The sequence below is a fragment of the Galeopterus variegatus genome, unplaced genomic scaffold (assembly GCF_000696425.1).
Source record: "Galeopterus variegatus unplaced genomic scaffold, G_variegatus-3.0.2 Scaffold1642, whole genome shotgun sequence".
Taxonomy (NCBI): Eukaryota; Metazoa; Chordata; class Mammalia; order Dermoptera; family Cynocephalidae; genus Galeopterus; species Galeopterus variegatus.
In genome coordinates, this window is record NW_007727753.1 from 317,999 (window position 1) to 337,305 (window position 19,307).

The 19,307-nt window shown below is 57.0% G+C and overlaps 1 protein-coding gene and 1 long non-coding RNA gene across 2 annotated transcripts; both read left to right on the forward strand.

Moving 5' to 3' along the window:
* Nucleotides 1-584: 584 nt before the first annotated feature.
* On the forward strand, nucleotides 585-14,598 carry RGS14 (regulator of G-protein signaling 14). Its single transcript, XM_008578198.1, has 14 exons — nucleotides 585-648; nucleotides 8,021-8,042; nucleotides 8,193-8,371; nucleotides 8,732-8,824; nucleotides 8,914-9,057; nucleotides 9,398-9,541; nucleotides 9,691-9,802; nucleotides 10,146-10,258; nucleotides 10,738-10,941; nucleotides 12,651-12,724; nucleotides 12,967-13,093; nucleotides 13,179-13,260; nucleotides 13,360-13,599; nucleotides 13,873-14,598. The coding sequence occupies exons 1-14, from the start codon at nucleotides 604-606 to the stop codon at nucleotides 14,073-14,075; spliced, it is 1,782 nt and encodes a 593-aa protein (XP_008576420.1). The 5' UTR covers nucleotides 585-603; the 3' UTR covers nucleotides 14,076-14,598.
* Nucleotides 14,599-14,742: 144 nt separating this feature from the next.
* LOC103594906 lies at nucleotides 14,743-17,748 on the forward strand. The gene is made up of 2 exons (XR_550887.1): nucleotides 14,743-15,169; nucleotides 17,263-17,748. It is a non-coding gene; the product is annotated as an uncharacterized LOC103594906 (long non-coding RNA).
* Nucleotides 17,749-19,307: the final 1,559 nt, after the last annotated feature.

Below are 19,307 nucleotides of genomic sequence, written 5' to 3' on the forward strand. Positions count from 1 at the left end.
CAGTAACTCTGTACATGCACACCTGTCTGGGAGAGGGGTGCTGAGTCTGCACATGCCCGGCATGCAGTAGGTATGAGATAAGTGTGTGTTGAGTCAAATACATACGTGTGTGGCTACGCAGGTCCCACTGCACAGGTCTGCATGTCCATGCCTGTGGACACCCTGTCAGGGTGTACAAAGGTGCCTAGGTATGTTTGCATTCACTTCTGTGTGCCCAGACATGACCTTGGAGCTCCCTGGGCTGGGCCAAGCCAGGCTGGGCTCCTCGCTGGGCACATGGAGGCCTCTGCCGAATACTGGTTCCTGCGTGGGGTGCTGCCGAGGGTGCGTTGGCGGCGTGTGTGTGCGTGAACGTGTGTGTGCGTGTGTAGGAAGAGGCATTCGCTCTCTTAGACCTTGCTTCTTTCTGTGGTTTGGTTTCTATAGAGACACTTCCTGTGGCAGAGAAAAGAGGTAGTGAGCTGGTGTTTCAGGATGTGAGGGCCCGCAGGAGCAAGCCGCTCTCTCTGCTGCCTGCCCGTCACCGTGCAAGCTCTGGCCGGCACTGCTCACAGTCCCCATGGTGGGCGGCCCCCGCAGCAGGGACCCGTGATCGGCGGCAGCATGCCAGGGAAACCCAAGCACCTGGGTGTCCCCAACGGGCGCATGGTGAGTGTGGGCTCCTGGCCAGGGCCACCAGGAGGGGGTGGGCGCACCCAGGGTGGAGTGCAGGAGGCGCACCCAGCAGGGCCAGGCAAGAGTGAAGGAGGCGCACCCACAGGCTGCCAGCGGTCAAGAGAAGTTGGGTACAGAAAGTAGCACGCAGTGGGACCTGGTGTCCTCACCCCAGGACCCTTCCAGATGTCTCTACTCAGAACCTGGTGCAACCCTAGGGATGAAACCAGAGCAGAGCGGACATGGGATTCTGGTCCAGTCCCCACTGCTCTGTCACTTGCTACCGCAGCTAGCCTCATCTCGGGCTGCCTGCATCTGGGGGACCAGGGAGGCCTGACGCACCTCCTGCCCTGACCCACCCCCACAGTGGCCCAAGCCCTGACACCTCACTCTGCCTCAGCTCTCCCCTCCTCACCCCATGCCCTCGGTGCCCAAGGTCAGGCTAGGGGCAGCCCTCGCTGGGTCACTGCCCTCTAGTCAGATCTGCTCCGGAGGCTTCCTGCCAGAACTAGCATTCTTTGGTAGCCTGGGATTGGTCAGCAGGGTCAGGCCAGGTTGATGCAGCTTCTGCCTATTCTATCCCTGGGCTTCCAGGAAGGGCGGAGGTAGCTGAGCACTAGGAGGTCCCTGGCTGCAGCTGCCCCACCCCCTGCACTCTCCCTTGGCTGCTTAGACCCTGGCCAGAGCTGCCCTTGGAGGGTCTGGCTCTTTTTGTCCATTCAACAGATGGGGCAGGCCTTGCTGGGTCTCCCTCTCCCCCTAGGGTCCCAGCCCACTTGACAGAGCCCCTCCTAACACCCTAGGAAGGCCAGACAGTGTCCTGGCCCCCCACTGGGCTTTGGCCTAGTACTGTGGGACAGACAGCAGCAGGCGGTGGGACCTGGTATCTTCACTCCAAGACCCTTCCAGATGGCCCTGCTCAGAGCCTGGTGTAACCCTGGGGATGAGACCAGAGCGGAGCGGGTTCAGAGAGACCTGGGTTCCAGTCCCAGCTCTGTTGTCCCTTACTGGGGGGCCAGGAGGAAGGCCCTCTCTGAACCTCAGTTTCCCCATCCATACAATGAGGAGATTAGAATGGATCTCAAGCGTTTGTTCAGATGATCAAATGGAATGATGAATATGAGCCTTTGACCCATTGTGGGGGCTACATAAATGTCAGCCCAATGCCCCCTCTTCAAGGATCTCCTGCCTCATGAATAAGCCAAGCCACCCCCTATCCCCACTCCTGCTTTCTAATTTCCGTCTGTCCTCCCAGCATCTCTTTCCAGCTCCAGGGTAGCTGGGTGGGAAAGAGGCAAATCCTCCAAAGATGGCTCAGCCCCCCATCTCACTGTCTCTACCACCAACCCAGCTTTGAAAGTTTAGGAAGAACCCACCTGCCTTGCACTCCCACCCCAGAGGCATGACGCTTGGCTCGCACCCCCTGGGTGTTTAGGCCATGAAGCCAAGGAGGAGCAGCCCCACACCCACCCTGGAAAGGCAGCTGAATCAATGCTTCTGGAACAGTGCCCACAACTTCAGGGCAGCTGAGGGGGCCTGGAGACAGACCCAGTCTCTAGCCCTCCTGGGCCAGCTTGTGGCTTCTCTACCCAAAAGGCATTCAGAGTAGGGAAGGGCCCCCAACTCTGCCTCTAGTCCCATTGAGCCCAAGGATGCCCTGGCTCCACTCAGCAACTGTCACACACGGGTTAATCTTTGCCCTTCCTGGGCCAGTTCTGAACTCTCTGTGCCACCTCTTGGAATCTCAAGGGTCACAGATTGGCTGCTCGCTGGTCACTGGGCAGCTTTCTGAGGCCATGTTTGGCTGGGACAAGGAGGCATGAGCCAGCATTGGCGTCTGTGGCAGGGATGTGGATGGAGAGGCACCTGCAGGCCAAGTCTGGTTCCTTCCATGAGTTACCTCCCAGAGGAGGCTCAGAGGAGTACATGCCATGCCGAGGTCAGCCGCGAGGAGAGGGGTCAGCATTGCACCCTACGCAGCCTGGCTCTGGTTCTCTCCCACTTTCCCCTGTCTGTCATTCCCTGCTGAGGCAGCATTAGCTGTGAGCCTCGCCTTTCTGCCACTCCGCTTGTCAGGCAGCAGCAGTGAAACCCATCACTTAGAGCCAGCCCCTCCCAGAGATGTCTTCACACAGCCCCCACTGCCACTTCATGTGTTCACTCACTCATTCATTCAATGACCCTTCCTTAGGGCCTGCTCTGTGCTGCCCCCATCCTAGGCACTTAAGACCCAGCCCAATCTTCCCCATCCCCAGCCCTCAAGCAGCTCCCGGTCTAGCAAGGCACGAAAGACACGGGCAAAAATACCAGAGTTCAGGCTTGGGTAAGAGCCATCGGTCAGGGAGAGAGGAAGCTTGAGGGGGACCTGGCAAGGGAGAGCCAACTTCTCAACTAACTTTGTGCACCATGGCATAGAATGGTACAGGCACAGGCCTGAATGTGGGAAAACTGGATGTCTGAGCAGGTATGTGGCCCAAGGCGAGGCTGGCGGTTAAGCCGAGAGAGGGGCAGTTATCACATTGTCACTGTCAAGGGGACCCGGTTAGTCTTCCCCTCCTGGCAAGGAAACCTGCGAGGCAAATCCCACATACCTCTCTCTTTTCTCGGTGTCCAGCTCAAGGCCTGTGCTCAAGTTCAGGGTGGCCTTACAGTGGAGCCATGGCTATGGGTCAGCTCCACAGGGCTAGATCACATTGAACCAGCTACCATGGTTCCATGTGGACATCCCCAGAGAGGGTCTCACAGCCGCAGTTCTCCAAGCTGGGATGAAACTAAATGATGGCATAGAATCCCCAACACAGAAGAGGCTCTGTAAATCAGCCCTCCCTTCAAGGCCTGACCCCTCCAGAGGGCACAGTTCAAGAGGAGCCTCCAGACTCTCATCCCCAATCGGCCTTGCACACCTGTGCCCAAGAGCTGAGGCTGAGCTCTCCTGTCCACACAGGCAGGCAGCTTGGGTGGAGGGTGGGGAGACCTCAGGCTCCAGATCCAGGCAAACTTGGGTTCTAATCTCAGCTGTAGGACTTCTTTGGGCCTTGGTTTGCTCATCTATAAAACAGCGGTAATAATATCTGCCACACAGGATAAAGATGCGAGGATGGAGTGAGAACATGCGTGAGTGCTGCCTGAGAGTGGCTGTCACCCAGTCGGAGCTCACCCTCACCTTGGTGTTCTCAGGCACAGCAGCTCCTAAGAAAAAGTACAGCAAACCAAGGCCCAGCCACGGTCAGGGTGTCACCGGCCGCCACACCCTTCCTCCCCCTTTCTTCCCGTTTTCCCCCATTCACTCACCACTTCTCCTCAAGCAGGCTGAAGCAGGACAAGGCCAGCCCCGCTCAGCACAACTCCCCCAGGCCTGGCAGGTGGGTGGGTCAGAGCCCAGCCAGCGGCACCTGCACCCCCTCTGCCACAGGTGCTGCTCTGCCTGTGCCATGCCTGGGCTTTCACTCATGGGGCCTCATTCATCCTTCCCAGCAGCCCCAGGAGATTTGGAATGCTGAGCCCCGTGCTATTCAGGGGGGAAACTCAGGCTCAGGGAAAAGAAGTCGCTTTCCCCCAAATGGCAGAGCTGGAATTGGGCTCCATCCTCACTCCCTCCCATCTCTAGATTTTTGTCCCTATACCACCTCAGCCCCAGCTATCAGATCAGCAACTCGTGGGGCAAGAGAGGTTTGGGATGGAGAACTACAGGTAGCTGACAAGGTGGTGCTCACAGGCTGAGCATCCCTGGTGGAGGGGGCGCAAGGGCCAGGGCCCTGATGGCTGCGTGGGATCACTAGGGCAAGGAGGGTGCTTCCCACCAACCAGGCCTGCCCTTCAGGAGCTACCAGAGTGGCAGGGGAAAGAGGCCTAGACAGCAGTGGGCATATGTGTGGAAGGAAGGAGGGAGGGATTCAGAGGATCTGATGCTTGGAGATTACTAATGTCAATGGGCAGAGGTTGGGGAGCAGTTTGAGGGGATACCCAAGCAGAGAAAATGGCCAAGTGGGAAACAGGAGTGTGTAGGGGTGTGGGGAAAATAGAAAAGTTTGATAAAGTGTAGGGTGGAAGTAAGGGGAGGGAAACAGGTGAGGCTGGAGGGGTTCATTATTCAGGCCCAGGTAGGGTTTTAGCTGTCACCTGGCAACTGCAAGTGCCTCAGCGGGCAGGGAGGGCTCTGAGCAAGGGAGAAGCTGAGTTGCAGCTTCAGGGAAGGACAGAGGAGGGCAGGGCTGGGCAACCTCAGCGGAGGGACAGGGTGAGTCAGGATGACTCCCGGAGAACTGCAGGGAGGGCGGTGACAGTGTCTCTGAGTCTGGAGACACAGCTGCAGAGCAGGCCAGGGGAGGAAGACCACAGAGCAGGGCGCTGGACGGTGCACAATGGCGAAACTGCCAGGCTGCAAAGGGACCTTGTAGTCGGGTCGCAAAGGGCTTCAGCTCTCCGTCCTTGCACCTCCTTGCCACCCCCAGGAGATGGGATTTTCTCCTGTAGCCGTGGGAAGTGCTGACATTCATTGGGGGAGGTGACTGATGACGCAGGTCAGCTGGGGGAGTGCAGAGGGAGGGTGTGTCCAGAGCCAGTTCCACACCCAGCCGTGCTCTGCACAAACTTTCTCTCCTCCTCAGCAACTTCTTATCCCCACGCTCCAGATGGGAGACCAAGCTCAGGGAGGAAGCCCAAGGTTGTAAAGCTAGGAGAAGGAGGGGCTGGGATTTGCATCTGGGTCTGACAGACCCCAACACCTGTGCTCTTTCCTCTATGGCAGGGGTCGCAAACTCACTGCCCACAGGGTCAGGCACCAAGATTAATACGACAACAATAATAATTGTATCATTCCTTGAATATTTATGAGGGTACTTCAAAAAGTTCATGGAAAGGGCCTGCCCAGTGGCGCACTGGAGAGTGCACCGCCTGGGAGTGCGGCGGTGCTCCCACCGAGGGTTCGGATCCCATGTGGAGACCGGTTCCCGCTCACTGGTTGAGCACGGTGCAGGCGCAACACCGAGGGTTGCGAGCCCGTTGCTGGTCAGTAAAAAAGACAAAAAGGAAAAAAAAAAGTTCATGGAAAGGGCCTGCCCAGTGGCGCACTGGAGAGGGCACCGCCTGGGAGTGCGGCGGTGCTCCCACCGAGGGTTCGGATCCCATGTGGAGACCGGTTCCCGCTCACTGGTTGAGCACGGTGCAGGCGCAACACCGAGGGTTGCGAGCCCGTTGCTGGTCAGTAAAAAAGACAAAAAGGAAAAAAAAAAGTTCATGGAAAGGGCCTGCCCAGTGGCGCACTGGAGAGGGCACCGCCTGGGAGTGCGGCGGTGCTCCCACCGAGGGTTCGGATCCCATGTGGAGACCGGTTCCCGCTCACTGGTTGAGCACGGTGCAGGCGCAACACCGAGGGTTGCGATCCCGTTGCTGGTCAGTAAAAAAGACAAAAAGGAAAAAAAAAAAGTTCATGGAAAAATAGAAGTGAAAGACAATACAAATCTTTCCACGAACTTTTTGAACCACCCTCATGCTACATGCCAGATAGTGTTCTGAGTTCTTTATAGATATTTAACTCATTTAATCACAGCAACCTTTTGAAGTCAGGACTGTTACTTGCCCCATTTTTAGAGAGGAAGAACCTGCAGCACAGAGAGGTTAAACTCCCTTGTCTGAGGTCACACAGCACAAATTTGACCTCCCAGATTTGAGCCTTCCTCCCACTGCCTCAGCAAGTAATGCATCAAACTAGCCCCAGTGGCCTCTGATTTGAGCGTGAGCCCCTTCTAGGGAAGGCAGTGGCTGCTCAGTGCCAGTCAAGGTTGCCACGCCAGGAAGAAGCTCTGCGTAGCTGGAGCCTCGCATTCTTAAAGAGGAAGTAGAAAATGGGTTTTATGGAAAATCTCTTGATTTTAAAACTTAAAAAAATCATGAGGGCCAAGATAATAATAATATTTGACGCATCTGCAGTCCAGGTCTGGCCCACGGATGGCTGCTCTGTGACCTGGGTGCTTCCAGGTGGGAGTAGGGAGGAGAGGAGATTCCAGCCAGGAGGGCAGGGGAGACTTTCTGGGGAGGGAGATAGTTTGCAGGCCTGTTTCCAGTGAGGATGGAAAAGAGGGACAGGTGGTAGAAGCTCCTGGACAGGGCCTAGTGAAAATGTGGGAGGTGAGAGGGAGGAATTGGGGATGACTCAAGCCCTGGTGTTGGGAGCCCAGGTGATGGGAAGAAAGATGGGATGCAGGGAAGCTGGTTTGGTTCTCTGTTTTGGTGGGGGCAGAGGCTTCCATTTGGGACTGGCTGAATTTGAGGGGCTTGTGGGACATTTGAGGGAAGATGTTAGCAGGAAGTTGACTGTGTGCTTTTGGAACTGGAGATCTGTGGGTGGGACAAAGGGCCCAGGACAGAACCAGGGAGGGGTAGAGGCCACGTTGCATGAGAAGATCATGAGGAAACTGGAGGAACTGAGCTGCTGGGAAGGTAGGAGGAGAACCCAGGGAAGCCACTGCAAGAGTCGTTTTGAGAGGAGGGTTTTTCTGTTCTTACTAGTGATTGGGATTCCCAGACAAGTCAGGGGTGTGCATTGGGTGGAGGGGGTAGGTAGAAAGGAGTTGGCCTCTACACTGTGGTCCCTGGACCAGCAGCATCAGCATTGCCTGGAAACTTGTTAGAAATTGAGAGCCTTGGGCCCCAGCCTGCATCTTCTGAGCCTGAATCTCTGGAGGTGGGGTCCTCCTGGTCACTCCAATGTACGCTGAAGTTTGAGAAGCACTGCTCTATACTATAAAATAGCATCCGATGCCTCACCCAAGGTTGGCTGGGACCTAGGGGAGACCTGGGCCCCCAGGGGAAACAGTTGCAATAAGGAGATCACTGGCTACAGAGACCCCTCTCCTTCAAAGGCACAGCAGACATACAGCCCTTACCACACACTGGCCATTCTTCTATATGCTGTAAATCTATTACACTGATTTGATCTTCACAGCCCCAGGAAGGGCATTACTATTATTAGCATCATCCCCTATTTACAGATAGAGAGAAACAAATTGACTAACTTGGCCAAAGTCACCCAGCTAGTGAGGGCAGCGACAGGATTAAAGTCTGCTCTAACCCACTATGCAATGCTCGCCTGGACTCACCCAGAAGGGGCTGGAGAAGGAAGGAAACAGGGTTGACCAGAAGGTACCTGGCATAAGTCCGAGCAAACAGTGGATGGCACATGGTGGAAAGAGAACCAGGGGCAGCCTGAGCTAAACCCCAGCCAAGCAGTGACTGACTGGGGAAGCCCAGCGTGGCTCTCCAGGTGGAGGAGAGCACAGTTCCAGCTCCTGGGGGCTGGGCTCAGAAACTGTCCCTTAGGAATCTTTACTACACTCTTCTCTGACTTTCTACCTCGGGTCTCTTGTAGGTTCTGGCTGTCTCAGATGGAGGTAAGTGATAAAATGTGTGAGGAGGCCTGGAAGAGAAGAAAGGAGGAGGGGGTGGAAATGAGTGTACCCACAGAGTGGATGCCTACATGGGGGTGGGCCAGGGTCTGGGAAGGCAGCAAGGCTCACCCCTACCTGTCCATCCCCCTGCAGAGCTGAGCAGCACGGCGGGGCCCCAGGGCCAGGGCGAGGGCCGCGGCAGCTCCCTCAGCATCCACAGTCTCCCCAGTGGCCCCAGCAGCCCCTTTCCCACCGAGGAGCAGCCTGTGGCCAGCTGGGCCCTGTCCTTCGAGCGGCTGCTGCAGGACCCGCTGGGCCTGGCTTACTTCACTGTAAGCCCTGGGGTGGGGTGGGGAGGGCAGATGGCAGAGGCCACCGCAGCGGGGAGGAGCAGGGGGCATGGGAGAGGGCGTGGATGGAGATTCAGGCTGGCCAGAGTGGGGCTCCTCCGGCAGCTCCCTCTTCCAGCGCTTCTTTGGCACCCGCTTCCTCTTCTCCCAGCTGGGAACTCTTCTTCCTTCTCTCTGTCCTCGTCTCTGCCTCTCATTTTCTCTCTGTGCCTCCGGATCTGGCTGCATCTGTCTGTCTGGCCCTGTCTGGCTTTGTCTCTCGGCCCTGTGTCTGTCTCTTTGACGACATCTCCTGATTCTCTCCCGGTGTCTCTGACTGCCTCCCCCTTTTTCCCCTCTCAGGAGTTCCTGAAGATGGAGTTCAGCGCGGAGAACGTGACTTTCTGGAAGGCCTGCGAGCGCTTCCAGCAGATCCCGGCCAGCGACACCCAGCAGGTGGGGGAAGGGGGACTTGGGGCAGAGGGGTGAGGACGAGGGCTTGGGCGCTGCCCCCTGACCCGCTCCTCCCCTCCCTCCTCCCTCAGCTAGCTCAGGAGGCCCGCAGCATCTATCAGGAGTTCCTGTCCAGCCAGGCGCTGAGCCCGGTGAACATCGACCGGCAGGCCTGGCTCGGCGAGGAGGTTCTGGCCGAGCCCCGGCCAGACATGTTTCGCGCCCAGCAGCTTCAGGTGACGCCTCAGGGGGCGTGGCCTGGGGTGCGAGGACGGGGCCTTGGGCGGGAGAGAACTAGAGCAGCGGCGGGGCCAGATGCGGGCGCCCAGTCTGAGCGGCCAAGGGTTGGCGTAAATTTGGGTGCGGGGACAGAGCCCAACGCAGGGGCAGGGCGGGGGCCAGAGGGCGGTACCGAGGCTGAGCCAGGGGGCGGGGCCAGGGGTGGGGGCGGGGTCCGGACCCTGGAGGTGACCGTCAGAAACAGAGCTGGAGGGGGCTGGGGGCTCCCTAGGGCGGGGGCGGGGCCGGCGTCCCCCGCGCACCCCCCGGCTCACCGCGCCCGCGCTTGCCCCTCAGATCTTCAACCTGATGAAGTTCGACAGCTATGCGCGCTTCGTCAAGTCCCCGCTGTACCGCGAGTGCCTCCTGGCCGAGGCCGAGGGGCGCCCCCTGCGCGAACCTGGCTCCTCGCGCCTCGGCAGCCCTGACGCCACAAGGAAGGTGCGGAGGAGGGGCCGCGGTAGGCAGGGGGCCCTGCAGGACCGTGTGCAGGAGGGGACGCTCCCGGATGCAGATCTACGGCGGTGTGCCCGCGGTCTGCATGCGGGCTAGGGCCCAGCCCGGTGCCAGCGCCTTCCCTATACCCACAGAAGCCGAAGCTGAAGCCTGGGAAGTCGCTGCCGCTGGGCGTGGAGGAGTTGGGGCAGCTGCCGCCTGCTGAGGGTCCTGGGGGCCGCCTGCTCCGCAAGTCCTTCCGCAGGGGTGAGGGCAGGAGCGGGCCATAGAGATGAGGGAGGGCTGGGAGCTGGGGTAAGCTTTGGGAACGCCCCCTTCCTCCTTCTGGGCCCACAGACAGTCTGTAAGTCTGTGAAAACCGAAATGCAGGTCCCTGTGGCCGCCACATTCCCCTGGGTAGTTCGGTTCCCAGGCTAGACCCTAGAAGTTTGGGAAGCCTTCACGGTAGCGACGCTATCGGGGACCCAAGCCACATTGGGGCCCTGAAGGATGGTCTCAAACAAGGTCCACCAGGTGGAGAAGAGGCCTCAGCAGAGGGATGGGTGAGGGGAGGAGGGGCTGTTGGCGTTCACTGCTCCCTCTGCCCTAGAGCTGGCCGGGGCAGCCACAAACTCCCCCTTGCGCCGAGAGTCTCAGGGCTCTCTCAACTCCTCCGCTAGTCTGGACCTCGGCTTCCTCGCCTTTGTCAGCAGCAAATCTGAGGTGAGCCGACTGCTGAGGGAGGGGAGATGCGTTATGGGCTAGGGCCACTACTCAGGCCCCTTTACACGGTCTCCGTCATTCCCCGTCGCCATCCCCACTTCCATCCCCCAGCTTGCTCTGCACCGCCAACCCCTCAGCCTCCTTGCTTTTCTTCCTGTCCTCACTACATTGGGTCCCCATGCATGTGACAGGTTCATATCCTTGGTCAGCAGATATGTGCACATGTGTGGGTGCCCAGATGTACACAATCTGAGTGTGGGAGTCAGTGGGTGGACCTGTCTGTAGGTGCCCATATGCCTTCCTGTGCCTACAGGTGTTCCTGTAGGAGGATGTATCTTTGCCTGCCTGCAGGTGTGCCCTTGGACATAGGTGTGCCCTTGGACATAGGTGTGCATGTCTGAGCCCTCAGCTTACCTGTCTGTGTACCTGTCTGCACGTCCTTGCATGTGTATGCATAACCTCCCCCCACTCCTACCCAGAGCCACCGGAAGAGTCTTGGGAGCACAGAGAGTGAGAGCGAAAACCGGCCCGGGAAGTACTGCTGCGTGTACCTGCCAGATGGCACAGCTTCCTTGGCCCTGGTCCGATCCGGCCTCACCATCCGCGACATGCTGGCAGGCATCTGTGAGAAACGAGGCCTCTCTCTACCTGACATCAAGGTCTACCTGGTGGGCAATGAACAGGTGTGAACCTGGCCTGGCCCCAACTTTAACCTTCCTGATCTTGAACCCAACTCTATTACTAATTCCAACCCCATCCCCTATCATCACCTCCTTCCTAACTCCAGCTCTTACCACAAACCTACCCCATCCCCATTCCTAACTCCAAACCAACCCCAGCACCTACTCCTCACTCAAAGTTAGACATCCACCCATCCCTCACCCCATATCCATCCTGGTTTCCAGCTTCATCTGTCATCCTACTGTGATGTTCTCTGGGAGGTATAGTGGGGAGAACCGCTGCTGGAGCTGGGGTTTTTTCCCCCCCATCACTCCCAGAATTCCGATTGCCATCCCTGCAGGCCCATCCTGAAATGGCCATTTTGGGGGAGCCCTCACCTCCTCTGCCACTAGGAGCACCCAACTGCTCCTAACCAATCAACAGCTTTTCTTAAGGTGCCAACTAGCATCCAGCTTTAAAGAGTCTAGGGAAAACTCACTTTAAACTAAACCACCAATAATGAAGATCTAAAGGAAGAATGCTACAGTCTGGGGGACTGTCAGGATTTCATTCACCTAGTAGACAAGTCTAGGTGGCTGGGTAAAGGGACCTCCACCTGGGCTCTGTCCTCCAGGCCCATCGGCTGGAGTTGAGCCAGGCAGGATGTGTTCAGGGAGGAGTCAAACTTCAGAGTCTCTTGGGGGAAGGTAGGCATTTCTGGCTGGTGCCTGGAAGGCTGCATGGAAGAGGCAGCAGTTGAGGAGGATGTGGAGGAGTTAGCCTGGCAGAGCTGTGGGGGAAGACATTCCAGGCAGAGGGAACAGCTTAAGCAAAGGTCTGGAGGTGGGTACATGCAGGGCATATTCAGGGGCCAGGAGCTTGGGGGTGCCAGGGCAGCAGTGGGACACAGTCTGCCCATTCCCTCAGGCCTCCAGAGCGCAGCCAGCAGCTCAGATGGGCTCTCATGCCTGCTAAATATAACTTCACCACCCACACTCCACCTGTCCCTGCAGCACAGCACACGCCTACTCCCTGGGAGAGGCTTGCTTCGCCCCCACTCCTGGGCTGGCACAGGCAGTGGGACCTCTGGGGTGGTAATCACTACAGTTACTGTTTATGTACATACTGTGTGCCGGGCACCATGCCAGATGCTTCACATCCTCTGGCTTCACAGTAGTCTTGGTGGGGGGGAGCTTTTTACAATGGGGAGACAAGTGTCCTTAGTAGGAGGAGCTGGAGAGAAGTGGGCAAATGTCAAAAAGAGGACAAAGCCTGGGTGGCTGATCAAAGGTGGGTGGTGAGGGTGGAAATGCATCCGGCTGGTCTGGTTGTGTTTCACATGCCTGAAGGACAAGGGGGCAGCTGTCCGGGAGGCAGATCCTGTCCTGCCCCAGGAAGAGTGGGTCAATGATCTGGGACCTAAGCCTGCCCCTTACCAAAGCAGTCCCATTACCGTTTCATGTACACCGCACAACGTTTCTGTAACCCTGGTCCTTTCCCAGCCTCTGTCCAACATTCTTGCCTCTCTTCTCTCTGGCCTTGGCTTTACCCGGCTCCAATTCCAGCCTGGTCCCTACCTCATTGCTCCCCTATGGCTCTCCCACCCATCCGCCCTTCCTACAGGGCGCCCCAACCGCAGCCACTGGAGGAAGTGAGGGTGGTTCTCTCGGACCCTGGGGGATGGCTTGGGGTGGGGGAAGAACTCTTAGATCCTTCCTGGCGTCCACAGAAGGCCTTGGTCCTAGATCAGGACTGCACCGTGCTGGCGGATCAGGAAGTGCGGCTGGAGAACAGGATCACCTTTGAGTGAGTGTCCCCCACCAGGCTGGGTTCCGGGTCTCAATACATGCTTCCGGCGCTGTTCTGGCTACTAGTCTCCCCCAGACCCCGACCCTCGTGTTAACCCCGTGCCCAGGCTAAAGCCCCATCCCAAACCAATCCCGCCCTCCCCCGTTCAAGCTCCGTCGCCTCTCGGTCCTGTCCTGGGGTGAGCTGGGGGAAAGAGGGGCGGGCTCTCCGCCCTTCCGCAGCCCGAGGGTCCCGCGCAGGCTCGAGCTGGCGGCGCTGGAGCGCGTGGTGCGGATCTCGGCCAAGCCCACCAAGCGACTGCAGGAGGCGCTGCAGCCTATCCTGGCCAAGCACGGCCTGACCTCTCAACAGGTGGCTCTGCACCGGGTGAGCTGCAGGGCAGCGGGGCAGGAGGGCATGGGGCGCGCGGAGCCGGCTGCTTGTCCCACGGGCTGCTGACCTCTCCCCGCAGGCAGGCGAGAAGCAGCCACTGGATCTGGAGAAGCTAGTGAGCTCGGTAGCTGCCCAGAGACTGGTTTTGCACACTCTTCCAGGTAGGGGATGTTGGCCCCAGGGCTTGATCTTCGGGAAGGCTCTGGCACCGGAGGAAGGGGGTCGTATGCTAACACGAACGGTGGGGCTTTCTGCCTCAGGTGGGAAGATCCCCGAAGCTTGCGACAAATCCCCCTGCTGCAGCCAGGTGAGCGAGAACTCCTGGGCACCCTCGTCCACCCTCTGCTCCTCACCTTTTGATTGTGGCTCTCACCTCACGTTCTTGCAGGGCTGCCCTAGAACCCAGGACAAGGTCGCCCATCCCCCTTCACCACCCCCCAATTCGCTGGTGGAGGTGCCCAGTAGTGCCACTGGGAAGCGGCAGACCTGTGACATTGAAGGTAAATTGAGGGGTGGGTGGGTAGGGGCTGGGGACCAGAGGGACTAGGGCAGTGGGGATGGGGATCATTGAGGTGGTATGAGAGAGGCTTGAGCTGAGGCAGGGGCCTGAGTGCCACTGGGGCTGGAACAGGAGGACTGGGGGCCATTAGAGCTGGAGGAACAGAGGGGCTAGCATGGGGGCCAGGGACCACTGGTGCCGGGGTCAGGGAGCTTGTGGCCCTAGTAAGGCAGCAGGACTATGGTGGGCCCTCTGACTCTGTGACTGTCCCCAGGCCTGGTAGAACTGCTGAACCGGGTGCAGAGCAGTGGGGCCCATGACCAGAGAGGCCTTCTGCGAAAAGAGGACCTGGTGCTTCCAGAATTTCTGCAGCTGCCTGCCCAAGGGCCGAGCTCCCAGGAGGTCCCACCACAGACTGAATCTGCAGCCCCTCCCAGAGGGGGACCCTCAAACGCCAGTGCCCACCTGGCCCTCTGACAGCTGGCTAACAGTCTGGGCCAGCTGCATGGTGCCTGGCGGGCCAAGCATGCCATGGGTCCGCTCTGCATGCCCTGTCTGTGTCCCTGGCCCTTTTCTGCCATGGGCAGGCCCGCAGGAAGAGCCGCGAGGAGACTTATTCACAAGGGGACTCAGAGGGGCCACATTCCACAGCTGTCACCACCTGGTTCATCACATGCTCACCCACCCATCCCTTGTAGCTAGGCCATGAGGTGTGGGGGAGATAGGCCTAGCCACTTGGTGCAGGCGTGCCCAACACGGAGGGGTGGCCCTGGCAGTGCCAGCCTCCCCAGCCTGTGCCAAGCTTCAGCAAGGGGCAGGAGAAGGGGCTGGCCCCTCCTCAGGGAGCTGGTGTGAGTAAGGCCTGGGGGTGAAGGCTGGCGGCTCCTCTCTCCATCCACATGGACTCTACTGTACATAGGGACTTTGCAGTTGGCTTAGGGCAGCTGGGTTTGTCCTGGATGTTTATATTGTTATAATAATAATTAATATTATTCTGCCATGAGGTGTGTTCCTTGTGTGCCAGTCTGCCCTGTGTCCTCCCCCCTATAAACCACACTGCCTTTGTCACCAAGGTCAGTGCCAGGAAGCTCTTGGGGACCTCAGGATGTGCCTCCTAACTTCCTGTTTTCAGAACCTTTCTTCCTGACTGCACAGAATACGGGGGGTGGGGAGTGCATGAGAGAGAGAAAGTGACAGAGAGGGACAGAGAGAGAGAGAGGAAGAACTCTCCGGGGACCTGTGCCTCTGCTATCATCCTGCTATTCCTCAGTCTCTGTGGATCTGAGCACATCATTCCGGACGCTGTTCTCTGCTTCTGTTGGGCACTGATTGTGTCTCGGCACACATAACTGGGGCTCCCTCAGATGCATCTAAGGCCTATGTGAGAAACACTGGATGTTGTGGCAGGGACAGATTCTCACCCTTTCCTGCTTTGGCTGGGTGGTCTTCCCTGTCTCCAGACAGCCAGGGAAGCCCAGACCCCACACAAGGAGGGAAAACAGGGAGTATCTACCAGAAGGAGGGCCCCAGCCTTCGGGAAGAGAAGCCAGAATCAGTCCCAGCCAAGAGAGGTAAGTGCTGCGACAGACAGAGGAAGCAAGGGATGTGGGGGCCTCCAGAAGGCCCCGAGGAGGTGAGGGGATCTCCTGACTGCCTCAAACAGGTCAAGTTCTCTTCCCCACTATGGGTCTTTGCACTTGCTGCCCCCTCTGCCGGGAACTCCCCCCACCTGCCTCCTTCCCATCTAACTGGCTCTTCCTCATCCTTGAGATCTGTGGGAGACATCAGTGGGGTTTGCTGGCCACCCTGCCTTTTTTCCCTGAGGGGATGTCAGGACTCTGCCCCCTCAGCCCATTTTGCTCTGCTGGCTTAACCAGGCCCCCAGCTGCTGGGGTGGGCAGATGACCCAGTTCTGGCCAGTCAGAATTCTCCACTCCCCGGGCCTGTCAGAGTCTGGTTCAGGGATGGTCCTCTATCCCCAGCTGTTCCAATCAGAATCTCAGTCCTGGTCGTTTTTTTTTCCCCATTTCCTGGGGATTTGTAGAAAGGACTTTCAGGGAGAGAACCTGCATTCGAATGAAGCCAACCCAGTAGAGCAGAACTGACCGAGAAGGAGATTTCCAATGAAACTCAGCCATGCCTGTAGTCAAGCACCCTAGACTTTCTCCTTAAGCAAGTGAATGAACTCTTTCTGGGCGTGTGTGCCTACTGTGAGTTGGGCTTCTGAGACCTGCAGCCACAAAAGTCCTGCTTCATTGACGATCTTGGCTTAAACACCTCAGAGGATCCTTCCTTAATCACCTTATATGAAGGACTCCCCAACTTTGTTCTCTATCATTCCATTTAGTTTTCTTCCTTCACAGCACTTAGCACACTCTGCAGTTATCTTGTTTACTTATTTATACTCATGTATGGACAATATGATGTCGGTGCCCTGATGGTTGGGACCTTGTCCGTCTTATACACCGCTTTATCTCCTTGGCCTGGCGAGCTGAGAAATGATGCCACAGTCTCAGATAGTCTCAGCAAAGGATGAAGGGTCAGAGGGTCATTGGGGGTCCTGGCAGGGGACTGCATAGCACCAGGGTCACACTGTGGGGTCAGGGAGACAACCTATGTCCTTTCCCCAACCAGCCACAGAACTTCCTTCATACTTCCAGGGACCTGGGGCTTCTCCCTTGTGGGAGGAGACACTCCTCCATATTCTTCAGAATACAGAGGTGGAAGCACCAGGTGAGAGATGGGCTATCTCCCCAAAGTTAGCAGATCCTGCAGGCCAAGGCCACCCTTCACCCAACCCTGCACCTCTGCAGACCCAGCAATGATGCCTGTTACTGTCAGGCACCAACAAGAATCCCCCAGGAGAGGGCCGGCCCAGTGGCGCACTGGATAGTGCGCCGCTTGGGAAGCGCGGCGACGCTCCCGCCCGAGGGTTCGGATCCCGCATACAGACCGGTTCCCGCTCACCGGCTGAGCGAGGCGCGGGAGCAACACCGAGGACCGAAAGAATCCAAAAAAAAAAGATCAATGATACAAAAAGTTATTTTTTTGAGAAGACAAAAAAAAAAGACAAGCTACTGGCCACATTAACTAAAGAAAAAATAAAGAAGACAAAAATAACAAAAATCAGAAATGAAACAGGAGACATTATAATCAATACCACAAAATACAAAGAATCATTACAGACTATTATGAACAACTATATACCAACCAATTTGAAAATCTGGAGGAAATGGATAAATTTCTGGACTTATACAAACTACAAAGACTGAACCAAGAAGAAATAGAAAACAGACCAATAACAAGCAACAAGATTGAAGCAGTAATCAGCAGTCTCCCAACAAAGAAAAGCCCAGGGAGCCAGCCCATGGCTCACTTGGGAGAATGTGGTCCTGATAGCACCAACGCCATGGGTTCAGATCTCTATATAGGGATGGCCCGTTAGCTCGCTTCAGAGAGCATGGTGCTGGCAACACCAAGTCAAGGGTTGGGATCCCCTTACCAGTCGTCTTTTAAAAAAAAGAAAGAAAAGAAAAAGAGGGCCAGGTGGAGAGCCCCCATAGAGGCCAGCCTTTGCAGGGGGGTAATTCACATTTACTGAGGTACCCAAGTCAGATCCACTCCATCCTTTATCTTATTTTTGTTTTCCAAACAAAACTACCAGGTGGGGATGAAAGCAAGGCTACAGGAGGGGAAGTGACTAACCCAGGATCCTGCAAGGAATTGTCACTGGAACTTCACCAGCACCCAGGCTGTCTGACACAGGAACACACACCAGAGAGGGCCTGGATGCTATAGAAACTCCTGATGGGGAGCAGGGTCTTTTCAGGGAAGAGTACTTCAATATGGCTACTCTGGGGAGCAGTTTAGGAGCTTCTGCTAAAAATTAAAAACAGCATGTGACCCCAGCGATGCCACTAGAGAATCACTCACTCCCAGGCACGTGGAGGCCCATCCCTGCTGGGCAGCGTGTGACCTGAAAAGTGGCAAGCGACCAAATGTGGATGGGGGTGGGGATAATAAAACAAGCTGTGGCGTGTCTATCCTCTGCAATACCGTATAGCAGATAAAGAATTGGGCACAGCATGGCCTAATGTCGAAAGTTCTCCAAGATGTGTTATTGTTCAGTGAAATAAAGCCAAGCAATGCATATAGCATGATACCTTTAAATAAACCACAAACGGGCCGGCCCGGTGGCGCACTGCTACAGTGCGCCACTTGGGAGCGTGGTGGCTCTCCCGCCGAGGGTTTGGATCCCACATACAGACCGGTTCCCGCTCACTGGCTGAGCGAGGTGCGGGCGCGACACCGAGGGTTGTGATCCCGTTGCCGGTCCCGGTCCGGTACGGGCGCGACACTGAGGGTTGCGATCCGTTGCCAGACACGAAGAAAAAAGAAAAAAAAAAAAAAAAAAGGAAAAAAAAAAAAAACCACAAACATACAGGCACTTACAACTGGACAGAAAGGACAAAGAATGTTCTAGAAGAATACATGCCAAACTGACAGACAGAGAGGGGACCAGGATTTGGGACAGTGGTCAAAGGAGACTTTTACCATAGTTTTAATTTTTTTTTAAGGATGCAATTTTAAATAATTATAATAATATAAAGAACCCCCCAAGGACCTTTCTTTGTCACTGCTGGGCCACCATCCCTTGGTAGAACCCAATCCTTCTTTTGAGGGCTTGAGTCCGTGACCCCCCTCTCGGGGGGCCCATTTTGGTTGGCTGACTGTGCCCCTCTGCCATAATCCCCTCTTGAACCCCTCCCCAGCACATTCCCCAAGGCAGCCCTGCGTTGAAGGAGAACTGGTTCCCTCCCCACAGTTCCTGTGCTCCCAGAATCCCTCGACTCCCTGGTCCCTCACCATCCCAGCCCTGCCAGGCCCCATCTGTGGGGAGAGGGACCCAGGCCCAGGGCCACCTCCTCCAGACCTGGTGCAGGGGCAAGGGGCCCCAGTTGGTCAACCCATGGCTGTGTTTCACAGCCAGTGCTGTGAGCCCTAAGCTGACTCCTGGGTAGTTGGGAGAGGTGACAGAGCTGCTGCCCCTCACCCCACCAGGCAGGAAGCCAGGAGGGGATTTGGCCCTGTCCACCCAGTGCACAGCATGAAGGAAGGGAGAGAACAAACATTTATTAGTTAACAGCTTGGCATCCTCCCAACACCCCATTTTACAGAGGACACAAACCCATAGAGCAAAGGTGACTTCCTCAAGGACACCCAGGGGACCCAAGCTCATGTGGCTCCAAGCCCCTGAGAGACAATCTTGCTTCCTGTCTCTTGTCTCCTCCTCCAACATTCTTGGGGATAGGGAAAGGATGGTGTGAGATGGGCACAGGACACACAGTGACCTCCCTGGGTTCTGGGCTAGGGTGCGGGCAGGGTGGGAGCAAGCAGCTCTGATGGTGGCTGCTCACCTGGAGTCCCCGCTGGAAGGGCTGACACAGCAGTGGGTCGCCGCGCCCTGGGTCAGTCACCCCACCCCCAAGGATGAGCACAAGGTGCACCCCGCAGGGGGTCTGGTCTGGTGGTCAGATGACTCTGGCTCCTGAGGGTGTGTAGGAGCTGGAATTCAGCTTCCACAGGGAATCAAAGACCCTGATAGGGAGGAACACACATGGTTGGATTCATTGAATCAGGTGCAGCCCAGGCTGGCCACAGAACTATGAGCTGCACAACTCCAAGGGGCACCATTCACATCCTTGATGG

Excerpts from the sequence above, each read along its gene's own strand:
- RGS14 (XM_008578198.1), top strand. The coding sequence starts at position 604 with ATGCCAGGGAAACCCAAGCACCTGGGTGTCCCCAACGGGCGCATG. Across the intron at positions 649-8,020 it reads GTGTCCCCAACGGGCGCATG|GTTCTGGCTGTCTCAGATGG; the intron begins GTGAGTGTGGGC and ends GGTCTCTTGTAG. Across the intron at positions 13,600-13,872 it reads GCAGACCTGTGACATTGAAG|GCCTGGTAGAACTGCTGAAC; the intron begins GTAAATTGAGGG and ends GACTGTCCCCAG.